Below are 14,214 nucleotides of genomic sequence, written 5' to 3'. Positions count from 1 at the left end.
GAAAAAGAAACTACCATCTAACAGCTTAAATACTGTAAGTACTGCAACTGTGAAATTTTAGGTTAATAATACACAATCTTGCATTTAAACAGAAATTTTAAAATTCAGGAGTTCGGACTAAGAGTAACACTTTCTTTCCAGGTTCTAAAAAGAACTCCATGTACATTCTAGTGTGCAATTCTAATTATGAACTGAGATATTTTAAAGTAACATTTGATGCTGTACTTCTCAGATCTCATAAATACTACTACCAACCAACACTTGTACCACACTTTACAGTTAAAACTATAAACCAAACAGTTCTTGTTCTATAGTCATAAACCATGAGGTAGGAGAGCAGGATTACTATCCCCACTTTGCATACTCAGATACAGAGGCTGAGATTTCAGATTATGCACATAAGGTCACCTAAGTAGTAAAGGGCAGAACTAACATTCAAACTCTAGGTCTTCTGCCTAATGATTTCTTCCTATGCCATGCTATTTTAAAGTAACGATTATAGAAGCAGCAATATACTGCACATGAGGACAGAGCACTAGACTAGAAGTCTGAAAACTGAGTTTAGAACACCTTTCACAGGGTGCCTGGTTGGTTCAGTTGGAGGAACATGAGACTCTTGATCTCAGCACTGTGAATTTGAGCCCCATGTTGGGTGTAGAGACTACTTAATTAAACATTAAAAACAAAGCAAAAACAAACTTTTAAAAAGTTAGAAACTGAATTCTAATTCTACAGAGGAAATAAAGCATGGCACTTATCCCGTCTGACTTTTTTTTCCCTCTTCCTCCTCCAGCTTTATTGGATAGTTTAAAATTACATTTCTGGGGGCACCTGAGTGGCTCAGTGGGTTAAGCCTCTGCCTTCGGCTCAGGTCATGATCTCAGGGTCCTGGGATCGAGTCCCACATGGGGCTCCTTGCTCAGCAGGGAGTCTGCTTCCCCCCCCACCCCGCCTCTGCCTGCTTGTGATTTCTGTCAAATAAATAAATAAAATCTTTAAAAAAAAAATTACATTTCTGTTTTCTAGGACTTCAGTTGCTTTTTTCATCTGACTTTTTATTTTTCCCAAGCATGGCACTTCTTACTCACAAAGCATTTATGAACCACCTATCTGCCTGTTTTAGTGAGAATTTTTATCAAGCAACAATAGTCACATCCTCCCCCAAACCCAAATTACCACTACCTCCATTTATCGCTTATCCGTGGGAATGAGAAGAGGTAGAAACTTTGAGTAATTACAGCATATATAAATCTATGCAGCTACAGGTCACAACTTCTAAAAGAATATACTCTAACAATTAAAAAAATTGTCTTAATCTATTTATAAATTTCTTTTTCAGACAATTTAACGTAAAAAACATATTTCACTTACCGCTGGGGTAGGAGTCTATCATTAGCCAGGTAGCCTGGTTTATGCATCTCTTTATTATAATCTCCATACTTAGCTTGGACAGCATAGGAAGCCAAAAGAACTGCAGTTTCTGGTGGACAATATATCTCATCATTTAAGATAGCTTCCTTAACTTGCAAGAAGAAAAGTCTCTGGGTTATTTCTTGAATTAATTCCTCAGAAACATCTTCAGGAAAGAATTTAGCTCTAAATTTGAACTGTAAAGGATTCTCTTTTTTAACATCTTGCTGTGTCACCTGGAACAGTAATTTCAAGCATAATCGATAAAAATCCTAAATTCACATCAAATTCTTTTTTAGAAGAAAGTAGCATGTAAAACCCAAATAAGATTCTAAATCCATAACTAAGATTCTAGTGTGTAAGATTCTAAACTTATTGGATATGTGAAAAAAAAAGATTCTATGCACTAACGAATGTGATCTGTAACTCATAGGTCCATAACCAAGTTGAAACTTCCCTTAAGAAGTTTATCCTGTGATGTTTGAGCCAGTCAAAGTACTCACTTACCCTAATATTTATTATGTGTTAAGTTTTCAAACAGGAAAAGTGAATGAACATTTCTTTTCTCTAAGATGAGTTAATGGTAACTTACTGAATTAAAAGACATGAAACGTTTAATAATTGAGATAATTGTAAAAGGAGGTCTGACTGAATTCAGTCAGACCCTGAGCTTTTCTAGTACAAATTCAAGATCATAATAACTTCAAAGTAATTTAATTATCAGCTGAATTTTATATGTATTTTACCTTTTTATTTAGCTTAAGCCATGTAGAGTAACCTTTGCTGTCCACATACTGCAGCCCAAAAAACCAAACTTCACGCAAACCAACTGTTTTCACCACCTTAAAAAAAAAGTTCAATTTCAGGTCAACATTCACAGTGAAAGTAAATGGTACTATATTTCAAAAGAAAAGCAAAACTACAAAGGTATTATAGGTATATTTCTTTACTATAGAGATCTTTCTTAAATTTAACACATTAATTATAGGGATGTTTCTAAAAACTTAAATTCAGGTTTTGTATATATTGTATTTTGTAGTGTCATTTCAATCTTGTTTGATCCATGCTTTTTTAATCCCACTTTTTCTTCCTCATCTCCCATCATGACCCCAACAGATAACAAGTCTGGGAAGCAGATACAAAGCTGTCATAATCTCACTTTCCTATTTCAGTGTACCCCCACAACTACACAACTGGGTAGGCAAGGCAAATAGTATCAGTTTGGTGATAAGAGTCTCTGAGGACATTTAAAAGCCATACCAGGTTATCCAACTGGTGATTTCACACCCACTTCTACCCTTCACTATCAAATATTCTGTTCTTCCCCACTGAGCAAGAACCCATTCTTGGAACATGCCCAAATTTTATCTTTACAGCTCTATTCATGCCTTTCCTTCTGCCTAGAATGTTTCTTCTGTATTTTTACCACCCACTGAATAATTCATTCCTCAAGCCCCAGTTCAACTAACATGCTTTCTGTGAATGAAGCTATCCTATTATATAGATAAAATTAACCACTCGTTCCTTGATGTTCCCATAGTATTCTATCTATACTATTAGAACATTTACTCTATAAGTAACTATATGATTACTAGTATTTTTATTTACCCTCCTTCACTGCTTAAAACTAAGAACAGAGATTACTGCCTTAGTCATCTTAATCATGCCCTTTTAAAGAATGATTAGCCTGTGGCAGGCACTTGAAAGTAGCAGAATAAATAAATAAAGCTAGGACCCACCCAAGAATGTACCAGCACTTGGAAAGCTTATTTTTTTCTAGATCTATATTAAAACAAAATGAGGGAAGTGAGCCAGGAGAGGTGAGAGTTTATTGATATTTTTAAAACTTTACATAAAGATTCAACATTAGTTTTTTTTTAATAAAGTTCTTTAAGATTTTATTACTTATTTATTTTTAAAGATTTATTTATTTGACAGAAAGAGACAGTGAAAGAGGGAACACAAGCAGGGGGAGTGGGAGAGGGAGAAGCAAGCTTCCCGCTGAGCAGGGAGCCTGATGTGGGGCTCAATCCCAGGACTCTGGGATCATGAAGTGAGCTGAAGGCAGAGGCTTAAGGACTGAGCCACTCAGGTGCCCCTATTTATTTACTTTAGAGAGAGAATGAGAGAGCATGTGAGGAGGGGGTGGGGGGAGAATCTCAAGCAGACTCCACACTGAGCATGGAGCCCAATGAGGGGCTCTATCTCACCACCCTGAGATCATGACCTGAGCTGAAACCAAGAGGTGGACAATTAACCGACTGAGCCCTGCCGGTGCCCCCTCAACATTAGTTTTAAAGTGATAAATATTCTTGGCTTTTTTTTTTTTAATATCTAAAAAAACATATCAGGTGTTTGATTTCAAGATAGCATACTGAACCTTTCAGAAAGTTTATTTTCCTTCTCTTGAAAAATTTCACTGAAATTACACACGCCAAAAAAATTAAGAATAAAAAAACATTTAGCTGTGCTAGGAAAAGTTACCACCAAAAAAACAAAAACTGAGAAATTTCTGGACGATACGTCATCAGGACTCCCAACTGATACAAAAACTGATCAAAACCAAACCACCAAACCCTTAATGTAGACAAAGAAGATCCCAAATAATTTAAGTTTGGCAAAAGACAGGCTGTCTCAGCAGAACAGCCACAGAAAAGATTCCAGCTCAGAGTGGCAGAGTAGGAAATTTTCACAGGTCAGGAGCAACTGAGAGAAATGTCAAAGTAGCTAGCCTGTTATTGCCTCTAGGTTGCGTGTGATTCATGATGCTGGTGAACTAAAGGTGGGATCTGCCATAGTGGGCACATGGGATAGTACCCTAACTAGCTTGAGACCATCACAACAAACACCAGGAACAAGAGAGCTCAGCTGTGAAATTCTTTCCCTACTACTTCTGCCAACGTTCTCAGAAACTTTCAATCACATATTTTTATAAATAAAAAAATACTTGGGCATTAACGACAATATATGTATATTTACCTATAAATTACACACATGCTATATCACACATACATTACAAACCATTTACTTTTAAAGTAATTTTAAAAAGGAAAGATAAAAATATAAACAAACATTTTAATTTTTTTTCTTGCATCCTTTTTTTAAAGATTTTTTTTTTTTTTTAATTTATTGGAGAGAGCAAGAACATGCAGAGAGAGAGAGAGAGAGCGCGAGCGCACAGGAGCAGCAGGAGGGGCAAAGGGAGAGGGAGAGCAGGTTCTCGGAGTAGGGAGCTGGATGCGGGACTCAGTCTGAGGACTCAGGGATCATGACCTGAGCTGAAGACAGATGGTTAACTGACTGAGCCACCCAGGAGCCCCTTTTTCTTGCAACCTAACAGATCATGTTGAACACTTCTTAGGGGCAAGAATACTCTCTAATCCCACAGGTGGAAGCTGGAAGAGGATGACAGTGTAGAAGAATCAGGGAGCAAACCAAAGGACCTCCAGCACTCAAACAGAGCCCCCTACACACAGCAGCTGGCCTCAAGCGCATCGTGATCAGAAGTGAGGCTTTGCTACAGGTGGACTCATGTTGCTGTGTACCCTCATTTGAGAGGACTCCTGTCTCTAGTCTGCTCCTGGCCTTAACCCTGAACCTACCTCCCTGCCAATGCGCTCCACACACTCCCTATACCCAAGGTAAAGCCTGCTTTTAGATCCTTTGATTTGGGCTCAAGAGAAGCTGTCAGGGAACAACAGTGACTTTAAGAATTAACTGCTCAGAGAGCACATTACAGATAATACTACTCCCTAATCTAGAACTTCATTTACACTATGAAATGCTGTGTGTCTGCATCAAATGCTGTCCTCTGTACTTAACATGGATTCTCATTTAGTTCTCCCAACAACCCTCTAAAGGAAGAATACGATAATCATCCTAACCGTACAAGTGAAAAAAATAAGGCAAAGAGTAATTTGTCCCAAGTCAAACAACTAGAGCGGGGACTCCGATGCAGGCAGTGTGGCTCTAGAACCCACACTTTTAAACTACTACACAGTACTGCATTGTAATAAATGAGGCTTCCTTTCTCCTGGTGTCTAAACTAAAGCAATTCTACTTGATAAAAAGCAAGTAATTTATTTCTCAGTTCACAATACCCAAGAAGCCCACTTGCTGATTAGTTTTTGACCATCAAAAACATTTCACTCACTATAAATAAGATTTCAACTTGTTAAGAAGTAAGTACAATGAATGCTAACCCCATTCACATTTATATTCAAGTAAGATAGATGATATATTTACAAACAGGAAGCCTAGAGAAATCAACAGAACTAGCTCACAGTTCACAAGGTAAAATATGTACAAGGTGTGCATGTAGCTGCTTATGATTTTAAGAATTTGCTCACTCTACCAAAAACCTTTCATCTTATAAAAAGATCTTATCAGGGCTTTCAAGATCATCAATTAACTTACCAGGAAGACTAAGTATACTATTTTGTCAAGAAAAGAAACAACTTTCCAGGAATTTTTAAATTTGGTATATTTTAGATCTATGTGAGATACCTAAATAAACCCAAATATCTACTAGGTAATTTACTGCTGTGTACTAGAAACTCTGCCTCCTGTTCTGTTCTCTAAGGTCAAGGAGGTCTGACCACAGACTCCTTACTCTTCTGCCCAAATGTAAGTCCCTATAAACATCCTCCCCTGAGTCTCACCCCCGGATCACCCTCATTCGACTTGTAATCATCAAGTCACCTTCCTAATCACTTGGCTTCAGGGCACCAATCTCTCTCCTTCCCTTCTCAACAAAATGTCACCTACAACATTACTTACTGCATCACCTGAGGAGCTTAAATAAACAAATAAGATATTAATGATTTCCAGTAGGACCCAGAGAATTTGACATCAGAGTATCTGGATGTAGTCTGCAAGCACTGCCCTTATTCTCTTTCTAAAGCCCCACAGCTGACTCAAATGTGCTGTCAAGAGTGAGAAAAAGACAGCACCAGTAGTCCCAATTCCTCAACATGACACCCATGTTAGCTTATCATGAGGCTATGACATGGAACTGCTGTCAGGTGCCTACTTGTAGACTATAATTCCCTGGGCCTTTGCTCCTGCCATCCCCTCTATCTAGGATCTCCACCCATCCCGCTAGGGACACTATCTTTTCATTTCTTTGAGTCCTCATCACAGCGCTTTACTTAGAGGATGTTAAAGAAATATCTGCTCATAATTACCTTTAAAAAGTCCTCTCTTTCCAATCTAGAAATGAGAAAGAATAGCTCTATAGCTATTCCAGATAACTGAAAAGATACCATGAAAAATTCCAAGTGTGACACTGTTGCAACAGCAATAAAGTTACAGGAAAACATACAAAGAAGTTGCAACAGCTTCCACATTGTATGCTGTCAAAAGCTACATACTCCATGTGGCTAAATGATACCTGGTCAAAAAGCTGTTTGCCCGTGGTATTGGGCTGGATGGCAAATTCCAGCTCGGCATCCATGGTGGTCACTCGTACGTTGATCTGCAATAAAAACAGAAGGGAAAATCACTAGGAAAGAAAATATACTTAGCGGCAATATTTTTATCTGATTTATAAAATAAAGTAAATATGCTGGCAACGAAAAGCTACACCGTATTTGTACCTAAGATTTTCTTCATTAAAGTGATGTTTGATTTTAATCACAGGAAATCTTAAATCTATTTTAAAAGGAAAGAGCTTATAAAGTCCTCTTTTAAAAACATTTATTGAATACTTGGCATACACTAGGCACTAGGCCATGAGCTTTCCATGTTTTCATTAAGCCCCTGTGACAATACTAGGAAATATGTCATGTCTACAGAAACTAAAAGAGTTCCCATTACTTGCCAAGGGCACAGGGATATCAAACAGCAGAGCAGGTATTTCAGGAGAAACATTAACTACAAATTCTTTGAATGGCATTCACTATTCCATATTTTTCAACACAAAATTCAGATACTCAGTTTTATCCTACTGCAAAAATATTCATTTTATAAAAAGAATTCATCAATTGACCTATTGTTAGATTCTATTTTAAATTCTTTTTTTCAATAATACCTTTGTAGCTGGACATTTCACCAAAAACTTGGCATGCCTTAACTAAAATAATTTTAACTCTGGAATAGCATCTTCACTTAGAATTCACCATCATATGTTACAAATCAATCTTCTTAACTTTAATTCACATGAATTCTAAATCTTATTTCTCCTTTCTATTTTCTTACTCATTGTAACAACCATGGCTCTGCACACGTAGCTTTTATCTGAAATACAATCTCTAATCAAACAAGTCTTAGAAATCACAAAACCTTTTGTGATATAATAAATATATATTTGGTCTTCATTCTGTCTCCTGGCAGAGAGCTCCTAAAACCTTTAGAATTTCCTCCATGATAGAAATAAGTGGAGCCTTTTGTTATTCATAATAATCCCCTTTCAACCATACCTCAGTTTACACTAATAACTCCTAATGACTCATGATGGACCCCTCCGGACCTTCAGGATGGAGGTAGGTAGCCAGAAGAACCAACCATGTGATGAGAGCCCCACCCTAACCTCCAAAGAGAGGAGAAGAGGAAGCGAGTTAATCATCAACGGCCAAGAGTTTAATCCATCATGCCTACATAACGGAAACTTCATAAAAAGCCTAAACAAAGGAGTTCAGAGAGCTTCCAAGGTGGTGAATGCATCCACATTCAAAGAGAAAGGTGGACTGCAAACTCTACAAGGACGGAAGCTCCTGTGCTCAGGACCTTTCTGGACCTTGCCCTATCTACCTCCTCTTCGTCTTTATCTTTCATTCATACCCTTATAATATCCCTTGTATTAACCAGTAACAGTAAGTGTTTTCCTGAGTTCCATGAGCTGTTAAAGGGAATTACAGTACCTGAGGAGGGGACCATGGAAATCTCCAATGTGTAGTCAAGTTAGAAATGTGGGTAACATGGGGACCCACTACTTGTGATTGGTGTTTGAAGGGGACAGCGGTCTCGAGGGTCTGAGCCCCTACCTGCAGCGTCTGTGCTAATCTGGGTGGCTGGTGTCAGAATGCGTTAAACTGCAGAATACAAAACTGAGGTCTACATAAGAGTAGAGAACCGCTTGATGTGGAAAACTTACACATCTACTACTAGAAACTTCGAGTACAGAGAAAGTTTTGTTACCCATAAATCTACCATTCAAATTATTAACTAGAAATGGCAAATAATGCTATAGATCCCAATGTATTTCTTGTGAATTTATCTGTCCCAGTCCCCCACAGGTAAGCACTAACCTGAATTCTGTATTTGTCATTCTTTTTTTTAAAAGAATAGTTTCAGCACAGATGTAGGTATCTCCATGTAAAATAGCTTTTCTTGATTTTTAGGTGTATTAAAATTGTACAGTACTGGCTAAGAAAGTCTTTCTTGATGTGGGCAATGGTTACATGGTTATATTTATTTTATGAAAACTCATCAACTACACAAATACATTCATCTCCAGATGTATACTCTATTTCAATAAAAAGTTTAAACAGAAATTATACCACATGGCAATTTGCTTTTTCACCATTTCTAAGCTTCACTGATTTTTCTGTGAGTCGTTGAAATTCATTTAATTTTACTGCTATACGATTACTGCTGGACAATAATTTACCCATTTTCTTGTCAATGGGTACTAAATTATTTCTAATCTTTTGGCTATCAAGAACAATACTGTTATGAACACTCTTGTGTATGTCTCCTAGTGCATCTGCATCTGAGTTTCTCTAGAAGTACAGACACAGACAAACTCTAGGTGATAAAGCACGAAAGCCTGCACCTCTACCACGTAAAAGTGAACTGGGCTCCCATGTGACTGTATCCACTTACACTCCACCAATAGTACACAAGCATTCCTGCGGGGCTGTATTTTCACCAACAGTGGGTATTATCAGATTTTTTAAAAATATTTACAGTCTAGTGGATGTAAAATGATATCTCAATATGGTCTTACTGGGCAGATATCTGATTCCTAAAGAGGCTGAGACACAGTATGCAGAATTCTAAGACAGCCCCAAGGATCTCCATCCCCTAGTGTCACTCTTTTGATTATGTTACATTACAAGACAAAAGGGATTTTGCAAATGTACTTAAGGTTTCTTCTAATCAGTAGACCTCAAAATTGAGAGGATTATGTGAATGGAACCAAGCTATTCACAAGAGTCTTTTAAGAGCAAAGTGTTTGGGGGCACCTGGGTGGCTCAGTGGGTTAGGCCTCTGCCTTCGGCTCAGATCATGATCTTGGGGTCCTGGGATGGAGCCCCACATCGGGCTCTCTGCTCAGTGGGGAGGCTGCTTCCCCCTCTCTCTCTGCCTGCCTCTCTGCCTACTTGTGATTTCTGTCAAATAAATAAATAAAATCTTAAAAAAAAAAAAAAAAAGGCAAAGTGTTTTCTCTGACTGGTTGAAGAAGTCAGAGAAATTCAAAGTGTGAAGGAATCTGACCTAAGAGAGTTCTCCTTACTGAGCTGGAGGAGCCAGGGAGCAAGGACCCAGGACCAGTCTCTAAGAGCTAAGAGTGACCCCTGGCCAGTAACTAGTTAAAAAAAAAAAAAAAAAAAAAAATGGGAACTTCATCCTCCAGTAAAGAAGGATAGATCATTTTTGCAAAAAAATGAATTCTGCCAATAGGAGTAAGTTTGAAAAAGAACCCTGAGCTCCAGGTGAAACAGATGGGCTAAACCTTGATTTCAGGCTGGCAGGACCCTGAGCAGAGAACCCAGTTACATCATCCCATATTCCTAACCTACAAAACTGTGAGATAATAAATGCGGATTGTTTTAAGCTACTAAATTTGTGGTAATTTGTTACAGATTAACAGACAACTAAATGGTACATTTACTGACCATTCGGTCTCCCCACCTTTGGAAGTATCTGTTAACATCTATTGCTTATTTTTCTATTAGACTGTTTGTCTTTTTCTTTTTACTATGTAGGAAATCATAATATATTCTAGATACTAATCCTTTGTCAGTTATTTAAATCACAAAAAAATTTCTCCCAGTTTATAGTTTGTCATTCTATGTCTTCTTTATGGTAAACATTTAATATTTTATTTATTTGAGAGCTAAAGACAGCATAAGACGGGGGAGGGGCAGACAGAGAAGGGGAAGCAAGCTCCCAACTGCGAAGGGAGCCTGACACTGGACTCCACCCCAGGACCCCGGGATCATGACCTGAGCTGAAGGCAGATTCTTAACCACCCAGGCATCCTATGGTGAACATATTCTTCATTTTAACATTGACTTTATCAACGTTTTACATACAGGTATCAATTTTTTTTTTAAGATTTTTTATTTATTTAACAGAGAGAGAGAGAGATCACAAGCAGGCAGAGAGACAGACAGAGTGAGAGGGGGAAGCAGACTCCTTGCTGAGCAGAGAGCCCGATGTGGGACTCGATCCCAGGACCCTGAGATCATGACCTGAGCCAAAGGCAGAGGCTTAACCCACTGAGCCACCCAGGTGCCCCAAGTATCAATTTTTTTTAACCGTATTTAAGAAATCCTTCTCTACTCTGGAGTCATAAAGATATTCTTAAATTTCATCCTCAAGTTCTGTTTTTCTTAATTTGTCTTCAATGATTTTTGCTTATGATTTAAGGTAGAGTTCCAATCTCATTTTTAAATCTCTACAGGATAATGATATGGGGATTTAAAATATCTAAGTGATGTATACTGATTAGTTCATTAGCTTCCCAAAGACAATTATGTCACAGATCCAACGTTTATAAGTTATGATGTCTGAATTTGTGTTCTCTATTCTGTTGCACTGGTTGACTATTCTGTCAAAACCACACTGTCTTAATCACAACATTTTTAAATAAGTCTTGCTATATTGTAGGGAAAGTCTCCTCTCATTATCTTCAAAACTTGTGAGCTATTCTTGGTTCTTTGTTCTTGTTCCTGACTTCACACAAAATCATAAACTTTCTAAATTACCCCACCATGGGGTGCCTGGCTGGCTCGGTCGGTTAAGTGGCTGCCTTCAGCTCAGGTCATGGTCTCAGGGTCCTAAGATCGAGCCTCACATGGGGCTCTCAGGTCTGCTTCTCTCTCCCTCTGCCCCTTCCTACCGCTCATGCACACACTTTCTCTCTCAAATAAATAAAAATTTAAAAAATATTTTTAAAAACCCATTATGATTTAAATTGGAACTACACTAAATTCATCAGTCCCTTCAGGTGAGAAATAATAGCTTCTCAATAATGACTATTCTTATCCATGACTATGGTTCTCTCTGTGCATTAATGTCTTCTTTAGCATCTTTCAAAACAGTGTTTATAATTTTCTACATAAAAATCGTATTAATCAGGGCACCTGGCTGGCTCAGTCAAGAGAATATGGGACTCTTGATCTCAAGGTTGTAAGTTCGAGTCCCCTGCTGAGTGCAGAGATTACTTTAAAAAAAAAATTAATAAAAATACTAATGATTTGTTAGAGAACTTTCTCATAAAGATAAATTCAAGTCCACGATCACTTGACATCCCAAAAGCATCAAAATCAAGGTTATTACCTTATTTTAGCAAAACTTTAACATGAAGTGATGTGAGACTATCTGGTGGATTATTTTATCCCATTTCAAATGAAGTCACACAATGACCTATAAAAATACTAACGTTTTTAGATGATACACCAGACCTTGAGGTCTGAAGCTCCACGACATAATGACATATGACATATGTATATTCACTTTTCTAAAATCCAAAAAATTCCAAATACTGAAACTCATCTAGCTTAAAGGGTTTCAAACACAGGATTGTGAATTCGATGAAGCAGCTTTCCAAAACTGTTTTGCCTTTGTAGAAATGCAAGGGATTTCTATATTGGTCATTTTTTTAAGTTCCCTTGCTGATTGTTATAATGAGCCCATTAACTCCTTGTGTTTACATAATTCAGAGGTCAGAAAATGTTTCCTGTACAGGGTCAAACAGTAAGTATTTTAGGTTTTGCAGGCCATACAGACTGTTTCATCTACTCAACTACGCTATTACAGCATAATACAGATAATAAATAAGAGTACCACATTCCAATAAAACTAGTCATTGAAATTTGAATTTCATATAATTTTCACAGGTAAAATATTATTCTTGTAGTTGTTTTAATCCATTGAAAATGCTAAAATCATTATTAGCATGTAAGCTGTACAAAAATAGGTGGTGAGCTGAATTTGGCCTGTGGGCCATAATTTGCCAATTCTTGGTACAACAAAGAATCTTAACATCTTCAAATAATGTTTCTTCTAGTCCTTCAGCTTTTTTTTTTTCTTCTGTGCAGGTTTCCCCGTTCAGTGCTTAATCAGCACCAATATAGCATCTTTTGTCTTGTTCTTGATTTTTTTTTTTTTTTAAAAAGCTCCCACTGTTAACACATTAAAAAGAGCTTTTGCAGTTATGGTTTCTTCTATACCTAACTTAAGAAGTGTTGGGTTTTTTGTTTTTTTTTTAAATCATGAATAGTTGTTCAATCTTAGAACTCCTCTTTCTCAATTTTTCATATGATTTATCTCCTTTTAACCATGTAAGTGTGGTAGAGACTGCTTGCTGTTTGACCACCAAATTCTAACAGAATTACAGTTGGGTATATGGCTATAGAGCTATAAAACATTTCTCAAGGTCTCCTGCCATTAGATACGGCTCTATGACTAGGTTCTCACCCACAGAACAGACAGAAGAGACAGGCCACTCCTGGGCCTCGGCATGAAACAGTGAGCTTGCTGCTCTATGACTTTCCTCCTTTGTTGTCGGCTGACACCCAGACAAAGCAGTTCATTCCAAACTATTTTATGACTTTGATGCCATTACTAATTAATTTTTTTACTTCATTTTTCAAATTTTGCTACTAGTATGTAAGAAAGGCTATTGATTTTTAAAAATACAACCTTGTGTCCAACAATCTTGCTATGTTCAGTTATATTTCTAGTAGCTGTTTTTCAGATTCCTGAAGATTTTCTACATAAATAATTACGCCTGACAGGCAAATAGAAAAATTTACTTCTTCCTTTCTGATATTTATACCTTTTGTTTATTCTTCTTCTCTTCCTCCAACAATGCAAATTCACCCTTTGTTACCCTACCTGCTGAGTCTTTAAAGTATTCCCAAAGAGATATTCATGCCATAAAACTCCAATAGCTATAACCAATGATTTTCTTAAAAAGATAACTGGGCAAAAGAAACATTGAAAAAAAAACACCCCAATATTGTTAGATGAAATTTAAAAACATTTATGTCAAAAGGAATAAACTTTAGTCCAGAACTATGTAATTATAAAGCTAAGGAAAATCATACACACTCCTTTGAATAAAAAAAAAAAAAAAAAAAAAAAAAAGACTATATAATATCAACTCAGTATCACTAGCATCAAAGCTAGAATTATGAGAAAATTAATGCACGGGTCCTTTCAACCTCTCACTGCTTCCTCCTGTAACAAGAAGTTACTGTATACTGAGCAGTGACTATGTACGAAGTTCAACCAGTTCTCACCAAACTCCCTTAAGTAACTAACCGTCTCCTTTTTTTTTATAGGAGGAAATTAAGAATTGGAGAGTCTGAAGTAACCAATCAAAAGTCACGGGGCAGGGGGTGGGGATGGCGCCTGGGTGGCTCAGTGGGTTAAAGCCTTTGCCTTCGGCTCAGGTCATGATCTCAGGGTACTGGGATCGAGTCCTGCATCCGGCTCTTTGCTCAGCGGGGAGACTGCTTCCTCCTCTCTCTCTGCCTGCTTCTCTAACTACTTGTGATCTCTGTCTGTCAAATAAATAAATAAAATCTTAAAAAAAAGTCCAGAGGGGAAACGTAGAGCCAGGATATG

General features: G+C 37.4%; 1 protein-coding gene across 2 annotated transcripts in view; it reads right to left on the bottom strand.

The window, feature by feature from the left end:
• LOC111153884 (radixin) overlaps positions 1 to 14,214 on the bottom strand; it is an 86,556-nt gene that overhangs the window by 54,607 nt on the left and 17,735 nt on the right. For both annotated transcript variants that reach the window (XM_022513172.1, XM_022513173.1), the window contains exons 4-6: positions 6,803 to 6,886; positions 2,157 to 2,252; positions 1,372 to 1,646 (exon numbers count right to left, since the gene is read on the bottom strand). In XM_022513172.1, the coding sequence (XP_022368880.1) occupies positions 1,372 to 1,646; positions 2,157 to 2,252; positions 6,803 to 6,886 (455 nt within the window). The remainder of the gene's footprint in view (positions 1 to 1,371; positions 1,647 to 2,156; positions 2,253 to 6,802; positions 6,887 to 14,214) is intronic.

This window comes from Enhydra lutris, unplaced genomic scaffold, assembly GCF_002288905.1.
Source record: "Enhydra lutris kenyoni isolate GAN:26980312 unplaced genomic scaffold, ASM228890v2 scaffoldscaffold34, whole genome shotgun sequence".
NCBI lineage: Eukaryota > Metazoa > Chordata > Mammalia > Carnivora > Mustelidae > Enhydra > Enhydra lutris.
This window is presented reverse-complemented; position numbering and strand designations above follow the sequence as displayed.